Source organism: Tursiops truncatus, chromosome 20, assembly GCF_011762595.2.
Source record: "Tursiops truncatus isolate mTurTru1 chromosome 20, mTurTru1.mat.Y, whole genome shotgun sequence".
NCBI lineage: Eukaryota > Metazoa > Chordata > Mammalia > Artiodactyla > Delphinidae > Tursiops > Tursiops truncatus.
In genome coordinates this window covers 38,844,644-38,861,731 of record NC_047053.1, presented here as the reverse complement: position 1 = coordinate 38,861,731, position 17,088 = coordinate 38,844,644, and the positions used below count along the sequence as shown (strand labels likewise).

The 17,088-nt window shown below is 48.2% G+C and overlaps 1 protein-coding gene across 2 annotated transcripts in view; it reads right to left on the bottom strand.

Annotated features, from left to right (window-relative positions):
• ODAD4 (outer dynein arm docking complex subunit 4) overlaps window positions 1–17,088 on the bottom strand; it is a 27,491-nt gene extending 10,403 nt beyond the window's left edge. For both annotated transcript variants that reach the window (XM_019939390.3, XM_073797642.1), the window contains exons 1-8: window positions 16,867–17,088; window positions 15,062–15,193; window positions 14,657–14,807; window positions 13,955–14,016; window positions 13,322–13,487; window positions 11,782–12,006; window positions 11,397–11,604; window positions 5,793–5,879 (exon numbers count right to left, since the gene is read on the bottom strand). In XM_019939390.3, coding sequence (XP_019794949.2) covers window positions 5,793–5,879; window positions 11,397–11,604; window positions 11,782–12,006; window positions 13,322–13,487; window positions 13,955–14,016; window positions 14,657–14,807; window positions 15,062–15,193; window positions 16,867–16,980 — 1,145 coding nt within the window. In that variant the 5' untranslated portion in view covers window positions 16,981–17,088. The remainder of the gene's footprint in view (window positions 1–5,792; window positions 5,880–11,396; window positions 11,605–11,781; window positions 12,007–13,321; window positions 13,488–13,954; window positions 14,017–14,656; window positions 14,808–15,061; window positions 15,194–16,866) is intronic.

The window sequence follows — 17,088 nt, the reverse complement described above, 5'->3', positions numbered from 1 at the left end:
CTCGGGAAAAGAATGGAGGCAAAGATCAAGAAGATGCAAGAAATGTTTAACAAAGACCTAGAAGAATTAAATAACAAACAAACAGACATGAACAATACAATAACTGAAATGAAAACTACACTAGAAGGAATCAATAGCAGAATAACTGAGGCAGAAGAACGGATAAGTGACCTGGAGGACAGAATGGTGGAATTCACTGCTGTGGAACAGAATAAAGAAAAAAGAATGAAAAGAAATGAAGACAGCCTAAGAGACCTCTGGGACAACATTAAACGCAACAACATTTGTATTATAGGGGTCCCAGAAGGAGAAGAGAGAGAGAAAGGGCCTAAGAAAATATTTGAAGAGATTATAGTCGAAAACTTCCCTAGCACAGGAAAGGAAATAGCCACCCAAGTCCAGGAAGCACACAGAGTCCCATACAGGATAAACCCAAGGAGAAACACGCTGAGACACATAGTAATCAAACTGGCAAAAATTAAAGACAAAGAAAAATTATTGAAAGCAGCAAGGGAAAAATGACAAATAACATACAAGTGAACTCCCATAAGGTTAACAGCCGATTTCTCAGCAGAAACTCTAAAAGCCAGAAGGGAGTGGCACGATATACTTAAAGTGATGAAAGGGAAGAACCTACAACCAAGATTACTCTACCCAGCAAGGATCTCATTCAGATTCGATGGAGAAAACAAAAGCTTTACAGACAAGCAAAAGCTAAGAGAATTCAGCATCACCGAACTAGCTCTACAACAAATGCTAAAGGAACTTCTCTGAGTGGGAAACACAAGAGAAGAAAAGGACCTACAAAAACAAACAATTAAGAAAATGGTAATAGGAACATGCATATTGATAATTACCTTAAACGTGAATGGATTAAATGCTCCAACCAAAAGACACAGGCTTGCTGAATGGATACAAAAACAAGACCCATATATATGCTGTCTACAAGAGACCCACTTCAGACCTAAGGACACATACAGACTGAAAGTGAGGGGATGGAAAAAGATATTCCATGCAAATGGAAATCAGAAGAAAGCTGGAGTAGCAATACTCATATCAGATAAAATAGACTTTAAAATAAAGAATGTTACAAGAGGCAAGAAAGGACACTATTTAATGATCAAGGGATCAATCCAAGAAGAACATATAACAATTATAAATACATATGCGCCCAACATAGGAACACCTCAATACATAAGGCAACTGCTAACAGCTGTAAAAGAGGAAATGGACAATAACACAATAGTAGTGGGGGACTTTAACACCTCACTAACACCAATGGACAGATCATCCAAACAGAAAAGTAATAAGGAAACACAAGCATTAAATGACACAACAGACCAGATAGATTTAATTGATATTTATAGGACATGCCATCCAAAAACAGCAGATTACACTTTCTTCTCAAGTGCGCACAGAACATTCTCCAGGATAGATCACATCTTGGGTCACAAATCAAGCCTCAGTAAATTTAAGAAAATTGAAATCATATCAAGCATACTTTCTGACCACAATACTATGAGATTAGAAATCAATTACAGGGAAAAAAAGGTAAAAAAACACAAACACATGGAGGCTAAACAATACATTACTAAATAACCAAGAGATCACTGAAGAAATTAAAGAGGAAATCAAAAAATACCTAGAGACAAATGACAATGAAAACACGATGATCCAAAACCTATGGAGGCCGGGCTACTCCACCCTCTTGAACCATGGGATGCAGAAAAGCAGTTCTAAGAGGGAAGTTTATAGCTGTACAAGCCCACCTCAAGAAACAAGAAAAATCTCAAATAAACAATCTAACCTTACACCTAAAGGAACTAGAGAAAGAAGAAGAAACAAAACCCAAAGTTAGCAGAAGGAAAGAAATCATAAAGATCAGAGCAGAAATAAATGAAATAGAAACAAAGAAAACAATAGCAAAGATCAATAAAACTAAAAGCTGGTTCTTTGAGAAGATAAACAAAATTGATAAACCATTAGCTAGACTCATCAAGAAAAAGAGGGAGAGGGGCTTCCCTGGTGGCGCAGTGGTTGGGAGTCTGCCTGCCGATGCAGGGGACACGGGTTCGTGCCCCGGTCCGGGGGGATCCCACATGCCACGGGGCAGCTGCGCCCGGGAGCCATGGCCGCTGGGCCTGCGCGTCCGGAGCCTGTGCTCCGCGGTGGGAGAGGCCGCAGCGGTGAGAGGCCCGCGTACCGCAAAAAAAAAGAAAAAAAAAAAAAAAGAGGGAGAGGACTCAAATCAATAAAATTAGAAATGAAAAACGATAAGTTACAACGAACACCACAGAAATACAAAGCATCCGAAGAGACTACTACAAGCAACTCTATGCCAATAAAATGGACAACCTGGAAGAAATGGACAGATTCTTAGAAAGGTATAACCTTCCAAGACTGAACCAGGAAGAAATAGAAAATATGAACAGACCAATCACAAGTAATGAAATTGAAACTGTGATTAAAAATCTTCCAACAAACAAAAGTCCAGGACCAGATGGCTTCACAGGTGAATTCTATCAAACATTTAGAGAAGAGCTAAACCCACCCCCTTCTCAAACTCTTCCAAAAAATTGCAGAGGAAGGAACACTCCCAAACTCATTCTATGAGGCCACCATCACCCTGATACCAAAACCAGAGATACTACAAAAAAAGAAAATTACAGACCAATATCACTGATGAATATAGATGCAAAAATCCTCAACAAAATACTAGCAAACAGAATCCAACAACACATTAAAGGGATCATACACCATGATTTATCCCAGGGATGCAAGGATTCTTCAATATATGCAAATCAATCAATGTGATACACCATATTAACAAATTGAAGAATAAAAACCATATGATCATCTCAATAGATGCAGAAAAAGCTTTTGACAAAATGCAACACCCATTTATGATAAAAAGTCTCCAGAGAGTGGGCACAGAGGGAACCTACCTCAACATAATAAAGGCCATATACAACAAACCCACAGCAAACATCATTCTCAACGGTGAAAAATGGAAAGCATTTCCTCTAAGATCAGGAACAAGACAAAGATGTCCACTCTCGCCACTATTATTCAGCATAGTTTTGGAAGTCCTAGCCACGGCAATCAGAGAAGAAAAAGAAATAAAATGAATACAAATTGGAAAAGAAGAAGTAAAACTGTCACTGTTTGCAGATGACATGACACTATACATAGAGAATCCTAAAGATGTCACCAGAAAACTTCTAGAGCTAATCAATGAGTTTGGTAAAGTAGCAGGATACAAAATTAATGCACAGAAATCTCTTGCATTCCTATACACTAATGATGAAAAATCTGAAAGAGAAATAAGGAAACACTCCCATTTACCATTACAACAAAAGGAATAAAATATCTAGGAATAAACCTACCTAGGGAGACAAAAGACCTGTATGCAGAAAACTATAAGACACTGATGAAAGAAATTAAAGATGATACCAACAGATGGAGAGATATACCATGTTCTTGGATTGGAAGAATCAATATTGTGAAAATGACTATACTACCCAAAGCAATCTACAGATTCCACGCAATCCTATCAAATTACCAATGGCATTTTTTACAGACCTAGAACAAAAAATCTTAAAATTTGTATGGAGACACAAAAGACCCCGAATAGCCAAAGCAGTCTTGAGGGAAAAAAACGGAGCTGGAGGAATCAGACTCCCTGACTTCAGACTATACTACAAAGCTACAGTAATCAAGACAATATGGTACTGGCACAAAAACAGAAATATAGATCAATGGAACAAGATAGAAAGCCCAGAGATAAACCCACGCACCTATGGTCAACTAATCTATGACAAAGGAGGCAAGGATATACAATGGAGAAAAGACAGTCTCTTCAATAAGTGGTGCTGGGAAAACTGGACAGCTACATGTAAAAGAATGAAATTAGAAAACTCCCTAACACCATAAACAAAAATAAACTCAAAATGGATTAGAGACCTAAATGTAAGACTGGACACTATAAAAGTCTCAGAGGAAAACACAGGAAGAACACTCTTTGACATAAATCACAGCAAGATCTTTTTTGATCCACCTCCTGGAGTAATGGAAATAAAAACAAAAATAAACAAATGGGACCTAATGAAACTTAAAAGCTTTTCCACAGCATAGGAAACCATAAACAAGACGAAAAGACAACCCTCAAAATGGGAGAAAATATTTGCAAACGAATCAACGGACAAAGGATTAATCTCTAAAATATTTAAACAGCTCATGCAGCTCAATATTAAAAAAACAAACAACCCAATCCAAAAATGGGCAGAAGACCTAAACAGACATTTCTCCAAAGAAGACATACAGATGGCCAAGAAGCACATGAAAAGCTGCTCAACATCACTAATTATTAGAGAAATGCAAATCAAAACTACAATGAGGTATCACCTCACACCAGTTAGAATGGGCAACATCAGAAAATCTACAACAACAAATGCTGGAGAGGGTGTGGAGAAAAGGGAACCCTCTTGCACTGTTGGTGGGAATGTAAATTGATACAGCAACTATGGAGAACAGTATGGAGGTTCCTTAAAAATCTAAAAATAGAACTACCATATGACCCAGCAATCCCACCACTGGGCATATACCCAGAGAAAACCATAATTCAAAAAGACACATGCACCCCAACATTCATTGCTGCACTATTTACAATAGCCAGGTCATGAAAGCAACCTAAATGCCCACTGACAGACGAATGGATAAAGAAGATGTGGTACATATATACAATGGAATATTACTCAGCCATAAAAAGGAACGAAATTGGGTCATTTGTAGAGACATGGGTGGATCTAGAGACTGTCATACAGAGAGAAGTAAATCAGAAAGAGAAAAACAAATATCGTATATTAATGCATATATGTGGAACCTAGAAAAATGGTACAGATGAACTAGTTTGCAGGGCAGAAATTGAGTCACAGATGTAGAGAACAAACGTATGTACACCAAGGGGGGAAAGCGGCGGGGGTGGGGGGGTGATGAATTGGGAGATTGGGATTGACATGTATTAAACTTTTATTTAAAAAGAAATATATGTATTTTAATGTAAAAAAGATACAAGTGGGTAGGTAAACACTCACAGGCCTGTGTCTTTTGGCAGCTAGACACCAGGGGCCATTCGGGAAACCATATGACGTGGAACAGAAGGCTCTGGTGATCAAGTCTATTCCAGTCAAACCACGAAGGCCTGAAGGACAATTTCTCTCTGTGTGGTCAAGCCCGCTCCCGAGTCTCCCTGGGGCTGAGTCACCCCACTGGAGCAGGTCACCAGCCCCAGGGCTGGACATGGAAAGTCCAGAAGTTAAGCCCTCTGGAGAGCTCAGACTCCATTCCCAGTGACCCCATGTGACTGCACAGAGGGACAGAATAACCGCTGAAGGGCTCCCAGAAGTCAATGGTCCACCTGGTCCTGAACTTGCCCAAAGTAAGGGTCACCTGGAGTACTTGTTAAAGTCAGATTCCTGAGCTCTAACCCAGACCTGGAGAATGAGAATTTCCAGGGGAGAGGCCCAGGAATTCATATGCCTAACAAGTGTCCTCAGTGACTCCTGTCACTGGGAAATTTGGAGAAAATAATGATTCTATTCTATTAATTAATTTAACTGATGAGCCACAGAGTTTACAAAGTGGCTTGCCCCTGGTCGCTGAGCACAGCCAGGAGCCAAACTCTGGTCTTCTGATGCCTCTTTGCCTGACATCCTGCCCCAGCCTGGGAGTCCAGTGGGAGGGTGGGATGTCCTGGCCCCAGAGTAGGGAGGGGACAGTCCCGGGTCACTCACGTGTCAATGGCTTGCTGGAATTTCCCAACTCTGGCAAAAACCCTGCCAATGTTGTCCAGGGCCCTGGACTTGGCATCAGGAAGATCACTGTGGGGAAGAAGCAAGACAAGGCCATTCTAGGCACTACGGAAACTGAAAAGAAGGCAAAGACGGGCCAGTTGGAGGGACGATGCCCAGGCTGGCAAGGCTGCGGTACCCAGGCCCTCTTGAGCCCTGTGGCCGGGAACGGACATTATCGGGACTTTTCCGGAGGGCAAACAGGCAACAGCTTGCAAAGATATCACTTTGGTCCAGCAACTCCCCTTCTAGGAATTCACCTCCAGAATATAATGTAACAAGGACACTCAATAGAGTGTTGTTTGTAGTAATAAACAGTGGAAACAATCTGAATTCAATCAGTGCAATGTTTTGTGTACGAAAAAAGTCCCTGATATATTAAGTTAAAAAGTCAGATTATGGGAGCACATACAACGTCCGTTGCCCCATTAAGTGTTAAAAGTGAATGTGCGGGCCTGAAGCAGAAGCTGTGCTCAAAGCTCTGACGATGGAGGAAGGGGCCACGAGCCCGGGAGTGCAGTAACTGCAGCTCTAGAAGCTGGAAAAGGCAAGGAAACAGATTCTCCCCAGAGCCTCTGGAAGGAGTGTGGCCCTACCAACACCTTGATTATGGCCAGGGAAACTGCCTTCAGACAGCCAACCCCCAGAACTATAAGAGAATGAATGCGTTGTTTTAAACCACCAAAAAATAAGTAAATAAATTAAAAAGCGGGCATTTTAAAAAGAAATGGAGAATCTAAATCTAACTATTAACAGTGATTACCCAAGGGAAATGAGAGTATGAAGGAAACTTTTAATTTATCCACATAATCTACATTTTTTTTTCAGTATTCACGTGTCATCAGAAAAGCGATGAATATATTTCCATAAATGGCGGGGGAAGGGATGGAGGGGGAGTTTGGGGTTAACAGAGGGAACTATTATGTATAGAATGGATAAACAACAAGGTCCTACTGTATAGCACAGGGAACTATATTCAATATCCTATGATAAATCAGGTGGAAAATAATATGAAAAAGAATGTATATATATTTATAACTGAATCACTCTGCTGTACAGCAGAAATTAACACAACATTGTAAATCAACTATACTTCAGTAAAAAAAAATTTACACCTTAAAAAAAAAGGTATTTCCATAAAGAAAAGGCAATCGCTCCCCCCTACACTGGTTCTTTACTATTACCATATTACCATATGAACATTCGGATCTGTTAAAAAATACCTCCTTCCCAACAAATAAACCAAGAAAGCCCTCCCCCAACCGCAGCCCCCTCCCCCAGCATCCCTCCCTGACTCCCTCCCTTCTCAGGCAAGCTCCCCTTCTTCCCTTCGCCCCTCAGCCCCTGGCCCACAGTGGCAGACTTCCTCGTCTTCCAGGAAACCCTGCTCTGATTTACTCTCCCCACCGTGGCCGCGCTGCCTTTTAAATGCAAACCTGACCAAGCCATCCGTCTACCCGCGGACATACCCACATCTGTCTGCAGTCTCAGCGAAGCTCTGTGTGTGCAGGCAAAAGGGAACAGCCTCAGTGTCTGTCCGCAGGGATGCAGTTACCTACGTGCATACTGTGGGTGCCGAAATACCTTTCTATGAAGCTATTCGAAGAATGAGACATTCCTTTCCAAGGCACGTTCTTTTTTAAAAAACCACATAAGTGAGTCACTTCTGTTTTAAAAATCCTATGTACGTGTACGTGTACATAAATGTGTAGGTAAATACATTGAAAAGGGGCCAGGGGGGCACATCTCAACGCGGCCCCAGGGAAGCGAGGGGAGTGTGGTGTTGAGGGCTGTGGGGAGACTTAGCACCACACAGCTCTGGGTCGAGCACAAGGCCGTGGATGGGTGTGAAAACAAAGCCCTCATCGGCCCTCACTCCTTCCGGCTAGGTCCTCCCTCCTCACTCCCCACAGGTCCTGGCCCCCCTGCCCAGCACACGAGCCGCCCGTTCCCCCAGCCCTCCACCCCTGCCCTGTCCCTCTGCCTAGGGAGTCACCCCTCTTGTCCCATCTTTTCCTTCCCTCCTCCCTGAGGCCCCCTCAGCTCCTCTCTCTTCGGCTTCTGGGCCACGTTTACTGCTCTGATGTCAGCCTCCCCTTCCAGAGTGGGTGCTCTTTTCCGGTGTGAATAGACAAGTTGAAATACGTTACTTTGTTCATAACAATAATGTGTACTGTTATCTTTGACAGTAGTGGGACTGAGAAAGCCTGCCATCCAGTCATCCACAGAGTAATCAGAGAAAGGAATTGAGGGCTGGGGTCACTGAAGAAGCTGCTCAGACAAGTCGGGATTTGAGCTGCGCCTGGAAGGATGGTGGGGCTTTGGAGGTGGGGCAGGGCTGATCCCACTGAGGACACCCGTGGGGCACACAGGTGAGACTCATGGGTGAGACTGGCGGCCCGGGACTTCCCTGGTGGTCCAGCGGGTAAGACTCCAGCGCTCCCAATGCAGGGGACCTGGGTTCCATCCCTGGTCGGGGAACTAGATCCCGCATGCATGCCGCAACTAAAAAGATCTCACATGCTGCAACTAAGACCCAGCGCACCCAAGGAAAAAAAAAAAAAAAAAAGACTGGAGGCCCGTTTGTGGATGTTGCAAAGGAACTAAGCTTGTTTAAGGAACACCTCTGTTTGCTTCATCAGCCAGTTAGCGCACATGCATCACATGCCCATTACGTGGCAGATGCTGGGAAGAGAAAGGGAGTAGCAAAGTCCAAGGTCTGCAGGGCAGGCGAGAAACGTAGGCGTGTGGAGACGGAGCACAGAGGAGGGCTGCTAAGTCACTCTGGGGCACAGGGTGGGCTTCCCCCAAGAAAAAACCACTTCTTTACAATTTGAAGGATGGGGAGGAGGGAGCTGATGAAGAAAGGGCTGGCAAAAGAGAAGGCTGAACAGAAGCAGAGCCGAGAGGTGCTGGCCAGGGCTCAGGATGCCCAAGGGCCCGGAGAGAGCCTGGTCAACCGAGGTCAGGGTAAGTCAGGTCAGGAAGGACGGTCTGAGCTGAGCAGACCCGGGCGCTGGAACTGTCTCCCGACCACTGGCTTTGTTTTGCACAGAAGGGCCAGCTGGGCGGCAGGAAACCCAGGTCGGAGGAAACAGGCAAGAAGTGAGGAAGGTCTGGACTGAGCTGTGGGAGGGAAAGAGAGAAGGGAATGTTTTTTTTTTTAATTTATTTTTATTTTAATTAATTAATTTATTTTGGCTGCGTTGGGTCATTGCTGTGCGCGGGCTTTCTCTAGTTGCAGCGAGCGGGCGCTATTCTTCGTCGTGGTGCGCGGGTTTCTCATTGCTGTGGCTTCTCTTGTTGCGGAGCACAGGCTCTAGGCACACAGGCTTCAGTAGTTGTGGCGCGTGGGCTCAGTAGTTGTGGCGCACGGGCTTAGTTGCTCCGCGGCATGTGGGATCTTCCCGGACCAGGGCACGAACCTGTGGCCCCTGCATTGGCAGGCAGATCCTTAAGCACTGCACCACCAGGGAAGTCCGGGGAATGTTCTCTTGATGGCAGGAGGAGGCGTGGATGGGCCATGGCGGGCTGGTGTGAGCGGTGAGGGGAGGGAGTTGTCTGGGAAGCCACCTTGGCTCCTTCCTGGGGACTGAGTGGCCACCAGTGCCATCTTCACGGATAGGGGGCCCTGAAGCAAGAGATTTGGCAGGACGATGAGGGGCTCCACTTTGGACATGTTAAATTTGGGGCTCCTGTGGGACATCCAAGTGGAAATGCCTTGGACTCTGTTGCATATGCAGGTCCGGAGCTCAGAAGGGAGGCAAGAAGTAAAGATTTATGTCTTTAGGGCACGGGAGAACGTTGGATCCAAAGTACTGTATATACTTATTTAATCCTCAAAATCCCCATGAGTTGGTATTATTATGCCTTCATTAGAGATGAGGAAACTGAAAGGGTCAGCAACTGAATCAAATCCACACTGCTTCTAAGTGCCAAAGGCAGGAATCAAATTCAGGTCTGTCTCCAAAGCTGGTTGTTGTTTGCTTGTTTTCTACTCCTGGAATGGCCAACATGTGAGATTCCTGCTCAGCGCGGTGAGGGCAGGTGAGAAATGAGCTGGGAACGGACGGACGGCTTCTAGGACTCGGACGAGCAAGGGGGAGAACACAGGTGGCGGGCGTGTTCAGGAGATCCGGTTTGGCCCAGAAGGGTGGACTGACATTGGAGGGCTGTGCAGAAGTGGGTTCCGAGAGGGCCCTGAGTGCCAAGTGAAGGCATTTGCTTTTAACCTGCAGGAGGTGAGGGCCCAAGGCCTGTGTGTCAGCAGTGGAAGGACAGTCGACAGGTGAAAATCAGCATGTCTCTGGAGGTGACGTGTGGGAGCAGCTCGAGGCAGGGAGAGGTGAGGGCTGACCTGAGAGGAAGTGGGAGGATGGGAGGGACTCCCCTGGCGGTCCAGTGGCTAAGGCTCCGCGCTCCCAATGCAGGGGGCCCGGGTTCAATCCCTGGTCAGGGAACTAGACCCCGCATGCCACAACTAAGAAGTCTGCGTGCCACAATAAGAGATCCCGCATGCTGCAACTAAGACCCAGTGTGGCCAAAATAAATAAATAAGTTTTTCAAAAGTTAAAACAGAAATGGGAGGATGGGAGACTGAGAGAGGCTCAGAACAGTGGGGTGAGTAGAACCGGGCAAGAGAAGGTCACAAATGACTCCAGAGATTAGAACCAGGGTGCCCAGAAAGCGATGGTACCCCTGAGAGGGGCCATCAAGTCTCGGGAAGAGCTGGTTCCCAAGAACCAACACAGTAGTCATCACGGATACGCAGCGCTGTTCTGAGATCTTCATGTAAACTTCTGCATGTCGCCCTCCCTGCTACCCTATCGGGTAAGGGCTACTGTTTTGTCCATTTGACAGAGGAGACCCAGGCTGCAAGAGGTTAGTTAAGTGCCTGCCTAAGGCCCCACAGCTGGGAGGTACAACTTCGAAGCCCAAGCTCTTAGTCAGTGCCATGGTTTCCGAGGCCCTGCTTGATCCAACCCCTACCTGCTTGGTCCAGTCTCCTCTCGGCCTTAAGCTCCCTCCTGCCTACCTCCGGGCCCTCCCACAAGCCAAGTGTGTCCCCAACACCCAGTCAAGTCCTCCTGGAATACACTTTTCGTAGCACCGGGTCCTGTACTTTTTCCTTATGACACTTATCACAGTTGCAATTTATTAGCTGTGTCACTTTTTGTTTTATCTCTGCGGGGAAATGAGCCTTGTGTCTGGTCACTGCTGTGTTCGCAATGCTAGCAACATCTGGCATGTCTGGAGTTGATGAATGCTTGTGGAGATGACATAAAAATAAAAATATCCCTAAGAGCCAAACCACTGGGAGCTTCTTGGAGTCTGGGGCCACTACCTTCCTTTTGTGGCAAAAAAAAGCTGACAGTCTAGGCGTGCCCTTGTCCTGGGTAGGTGGCTCCTCCCTCTGGGGGAATCCACCTCAGGCACGCAGGGCAGAAAGTGGGAGCTCAGCCACCAGCAGCCCTGGCAAAAGGCCGAGACGTAGCCCCCGCCCCAGGCCTCGGCCGCTTGGCCTTCCAAGCCCTTGCAGGCACTCACTATTCCTTGGCGATCTCCAGGTCCTTCCTGTGGCTCTGCAGGGCTGCCACCATCTGCCCCAGCTCCATCTGGGCGTTCCCTATGCAGCTGTGCAAGTTTCCAATCAGTTCGTCCTTGTTGGGCACCTCCTCTTTGTTCCATTCCAGAACCTTCTTCAGCACTTTTTCAGCTTTCTGAAGGCTGCCTTCAGCACTGCCGCTGGTCAGCACTGGGAAGGGAGAGAGGCGATATGGAGCGGGGAGCAGCCCGCCCCCCCCCGGATGACAGGGGAGCCCACTTCCCCCTCCAGATTCCATCCACAGGCCAGCGAAGCCAGGGGCTCTGGCTGCCGTGCGGCTCTGTCCCCACCTGGCCACAGGCCCGCCCTTCTGAGAACACCACCCACACATGTCAATGTCCTCCAGGCTCTTGAGGATGTAGCGGGCCGCCTGTGAGGGCCGGCGCTTGCGGTCCCCCAGCCGCTTCTCTTGCATCAGTTTCCGGTCCCGCTCCCTGGCGTAGATGGGCTTCTGCTGCCTCCAAAAGTCACTGCGCCTGTCCAGGTAGTTGACGCCCGTCATGATGAGGTCCTCCACGGTCAGGCCATGCTTGATGGTGCCTCTGATCAGGTCTGTGGGCAAGGGTGTGGGGAGGCGTCTAAGGGGAGTCACCTCCTCTTGGCTAAGGGTCTCCCTGTGGGGACCTCTCCCTGGAATTGGGGGACAGTAATGAAAGCAAGAGCACATGGGTGGGACAGTGGGTCTAACTGGGTCCAGACGAGGCCACAGCCCCCTTCTTGAGGCACTCTCATGGCACAGGGCTTCGAGCATAGGCCCCTTACGACAAGACATGAGGAGCTGGCAGAAGCAGCAGCTGGTAGATAGCTTTCTGAAAAGCTCCCAGCCCTCGGGGCTCCCTTATTTCAAGCTGTGTCCTCAGAGAAGACAAAGTAGAAATGCACAGCCTGGCCCAGGTTGCCAGTGACAAGCAAGTCCCCAGGTGCCAAGTGTGACAGTGCAAGCCGGGACCTGGAGGGGCATGCCCGAGCTCCGCCCACCTGCCTAACCAGAGGTCAGAGCTGGGAGCAAAGCTGCAAGGCCACTTGGGTAATGCTCCGGCCACCTCTTCCTTCCATGGAAGCTCCTCTGCAGGGAGGGAAGCATCCAGGCCTGTTACAGAGGAGTTGTGCCAGCAGTGAAGCTGCCCCTGAGACGCAACCTGCCGGGAATCCTACACAGGACCTTGGGAAGTCAGTTCTGGAGAAAAGGCATTGGCTTCAAGGGTGATCCCTGCTCAGGCTCAATAGCTAATGGCAACACTCCCACCACCCATGTTTAGAGGAGACAGTCATATAATGAATGTCTAATGAGGAAATAGGCTCCATCCTATCTCCTCTCCCTGCCAGCACGGTGTGGTGGGAAGAGTGCTGCACTGGAGGTTAGGAGGCCTGGGCTCTGCTGCCAACTCCACCACTAGCTTGCTCGTCACCTTGGACAAGTTACTCCCCATTCGGGCTCTAATAAAAGGAGGGATTAGAGAAGATGAGGTTTTAGGACATTATGGTTCCACGGTCCTAGGATTTCCCTTCTAGCACCTCCAAGCTGGATTCCTTTGCCCTCTGTACAGACTGAAGGCTCAGGGGATACCCCTTTGGGGACCGCAGTGGTAAATCTTCGGTGTTCCCTCCCAGGGTACCATAGCACTTAAGAGCTCTGGTTCAGAAACTGGACTTCTTGGATTCAAATCCGAGAGCTGTGTCACTGAGTTACTTAACCTCCCTACGCCTCAGTTTCCTCATCTGTAAAATGAGAATGGTAGCAAAACCTTTCCAGAGGAACGTGTCGGCAAATATCCTTTGAAAGGCTCTGCCTCTGGCTTATACGTTAAGCATCCACCCCAGATTTCCTTCGCCCCGAGTTCCCTGTTGCAAAAAAAGTGTCTGAAACCTTCATCCAACAAGAGCTTCTCCAGATACTCCTTGTCCACGTAGAGCTCGCCCAGGAGCTGTCGGATGGTCTTCTCGCTCTTGAGCGAGCCCTTCCGCTTGGACTCTCTCTTGGGATGGTGTACGAGCTTTCTCACGGGATGAGGCTTCTGCTGGGCTTTCACGCTCTGGGAATACGGAGCAATACCCAACAGAGCCTGAGAAAGGAGCCTGGAGCACCCAGCCAAGGTCCCCTGAGCCTGTGATCCCAGACCGCTCCCTCCAGGACCTCCGTGGGCTGAGAACCATGGAGTGTGTCTGGTCCAGGAACAGCTACACTCCCAAAACCCCTCAGGAGCTGGGGCAGAATCTCATGACTGCCCGCACTGGCCAGGAGCTCATCACTCCCAGGCACGAGGGCCGTTAAGACTTGTTTTTTTATTGGAGTATAATTGCTTTACAGTGTTGTGTTAGTTTCTGCAGCACAGTGAAGTGAATCAGCTCTATGTATACCTATATCCCCTCCCTCCCAGCACTGCCCCATCCCACCCCTCTAAGTCATCACAGAGCACCGAGCTGAACTTCCTGTGCTCCTCAGGCACGTGTGGCCTCTGCCTTCCGAAGGAGATGATGTCAGAGCAGCCAGGGCCCTTACCTCCGCCTGCTTGCTTATGAAGGACAGGTCCCCTTTGTTCTCCAGCTTAATAGAAGAAGGACCTGCAACGACAAAAGCTGGGGCTCAGGTCGGCCGAGCCCCCAGGCACAATCTATCACATATTTTATGTGGAAATAGTTGCCTTTGGCAGGAGGATGGTGGAAGCTGGCTAGCAAGCAAATGGTTCAACACTCTCCTAGGAGTCAGGCAGCCCCCACGAGCCTAAGGCCACAGCAGGCCCTGGGCACCAGGGGTGCTCTCCACTTCCACACTCTGCCGCCCACAGTGGCAAGCTCTCCACCCACCCCCACCCCCACTAAGCTGATGGGCAGAGCCAGCCCTTGGTGCGTATGAGGTAAGGGAGGAAGCCAGGGACCGGGGAAGGCTGGGCTCAGGACCTCATTCTACCCTATGACACCAGGCCAAAAGAAGCCCTACTCGTCTGTCTTGGGGTGAGTAAAATGGTGCTTCTCATCTGGCTTTGGAGAGAACCAGACACTGCAGTACAGCGGATCGGGGGACTGGTCTTCCCAGTGGACAGTTCCTAATCCTCAAGGAAATCATGAGCGGCCAGATCCACGCTTGGGACTCCCTGTAGCCCTTCCGGTGGTGGCTGCCCACCCAGTGCACCTCGGGCCTTCCCCCAAACCTAAGGATTCCAGGAGCCTCCTGGATAAGGGCAGAGGCCTCACGGTCACTCACTTCCCACTGAGTTGTTGATGGCTTCCTGGGCTTTCTGAATTCCAACTCTGAATTCCCGATCAGGCCTCAGCTTGTAGCCTCGATGATAGAACACCAAGGCAAATTCAAAGTCTCCCATGGTGTACAGGGTCTCCGCCTTTTGTAAAATCCCCTGAAATGAGAGCAAGTCAAATCAAGGAGGGCAGACGAGGCCTTCTAGGACTCAGGTGTGGTGGAACAGAAGGGTCCCTGGCTTGAGGATAAATGTTGGGATACAGGGGCAGAGAGCCAGGCAAGTAACCTAGGAAGGGAAACGGCAATCAACTCCAGGCAGTCTGGCTGGTTCTTCAACCAGTACTAATCAGAGGCTGCTGCAGCCGGTGGCAGTGATGAAGAAAGAGTGAGTCCTCCCACCCTTACGGTCACCTTGCAGAAAGTCGGGTCGCCCTGGAGTGAAGCCTCAGCGTCTGCCAGGGATTTCTCCAGCTCTCCCATCCTGAGGAAGCACTTGGAGCGGGCAACCAAGCAGTTCTTATCTCCATTCTGAAGGTGAAGAGCCTGAGAAAGAAACCACTCAGATCAACGGGCACCAGGCAGGGTGAGGTAAGAAGCCGAAAGGGACACAGCAGCCCAAACCCTCCTGCCAGAGTTTCAAGGGGACTCCACAGGCCAGCAAACAGGTCTTTGGATCTTTCCAGACTAAAAGCAGCACCACACCGATCTCCGCTCAGTCAACTAGGTTATCTGCATGTGGCTCATCTGGAACAAGGCGAAATCACAAGCTATCGTGGAAACCACTGGTTGAGACGTGAGAACATGCTACCCCGTGGATATTCGGAATTTCTCCTAGCGTCTGGGATGCCTCCAGTCCACTCAGAATCATAGGGTGTTTGGTGCATAAAAATTCAACCATGAACCCGTAAATGGCTGCACAACACATTCAAAATACTATTCGGAGGCTAAGCCTTCTGGAGGCTAACAGAATGGGCTTTAGACAATCTGCAACTTGGTTATCCATCCCACGTGCCCTCTCTTCTTACATAGCTTATTTGAGAATGAATCACTATTTCAGGGGATTAAGATGAAAGTACCGAGAAAATGGAAACTGTGATTTTGGCCCTAAAGTGGCAGCAGAATGCTTCCCCTCCTCCCCATGTCCTCCCTTCTCTTAAGATCATTACCATAGTCTGCAGTGTACTGTCCTTCCTGAGGCATCAGACGGTACCCGCCGCTGTCTAAGACCTTCCCACTTTTCCAGGAAGAGGAAGCGGCTACTTTCTTTCCTAGAAAAGCCCACTTCTCACCTAAAGCTATAGGCCCCCAGGATGTTCTTTTCTCACTACCTGAGCTTCTCCAGGATGAAACAGGATCCAGAAAGAGGAGAATGCGCGGGGCAGGGCCCCTGAACTTAATTGTTGGCCCATCCGATCAATTATTTTTGGTTTTAGGATGTGGTTGGTGATGCAAAGGGCCAAAAGACTCTAGGTAGCAGTTGAGAAGCTTGACTTTAGGGGGAGCCTTCGGACTGGTTACAGGGCTATCCTACCACTCCATTTGTACCAAGCGGGCTATTTGTTATAAAAGAAACAGTCATAAAAACATACAAAAGCTTATTTGGGAGACAGTACAGTAGAGTATGGTGGTTAGCACCTCAGCACTGAAGTCTGAGTGCCTGAGTTTGAATCCTTTCTCTGCCACTCGTTAGTTCAGTGATCTTGGGCGTGTGACTCGACTTCTATATCAGTTTCCTCATCTACAAAATGGCGTAATAACAGCACCTCCCCCATAAGCTTGCCACTTAACAGTACGCCTGGTATCTTAAAATAGCACTCAATCCCCTTAGGGTCGAGTGAAGCTATTTATACTACAGTAAAGTTTTACGATGTTAGTTATTCACTGACCACCTTCCAGAAGCAACCGTGTGCCAGACTTCACTTCTGCAAGCAGCGTCCCAGCCACTCTCCCAGCCAGTTACGGGAAACTGAGGAAGGAGGCCAATCGCGAAACATTTGAGTAAAAAAGTAGGAGACGAGGTCAGTGTTAACACAGAGGTTGGTTACTAACAACCAGGCAGAAGGCAAGTGGGAATTGGTAGAAAACGGCCAAACAGGGGCTTATCTGTCACAGATGTGCATCAATCAGTAACAGTGGAATAATGGAAACAATAGGGTGGTTCAGGAATCATCAGGACCTCAGTGATGGGTGGCTGATAGGTTCGGAGCGCGACTCACGTTGCTGAAGCTATGGGCGGCTTTAGCGAACTCCCCGCACAGATAGAGCCGCTCGCCCTCCGCCATGTAAGAGGTGAAGGTGCTTGGCAGGCCTTCAGTTTCTGGGTCCGCCATGGTGACGCAATTCGGAGACGATGAAGCGGAGAAACGGAGGAAAAAAGCCTGAGAACGTCTGTCTGGCTTGTGGAACCTCCGTCTCTTACCAACAGGGAGACGTAGACT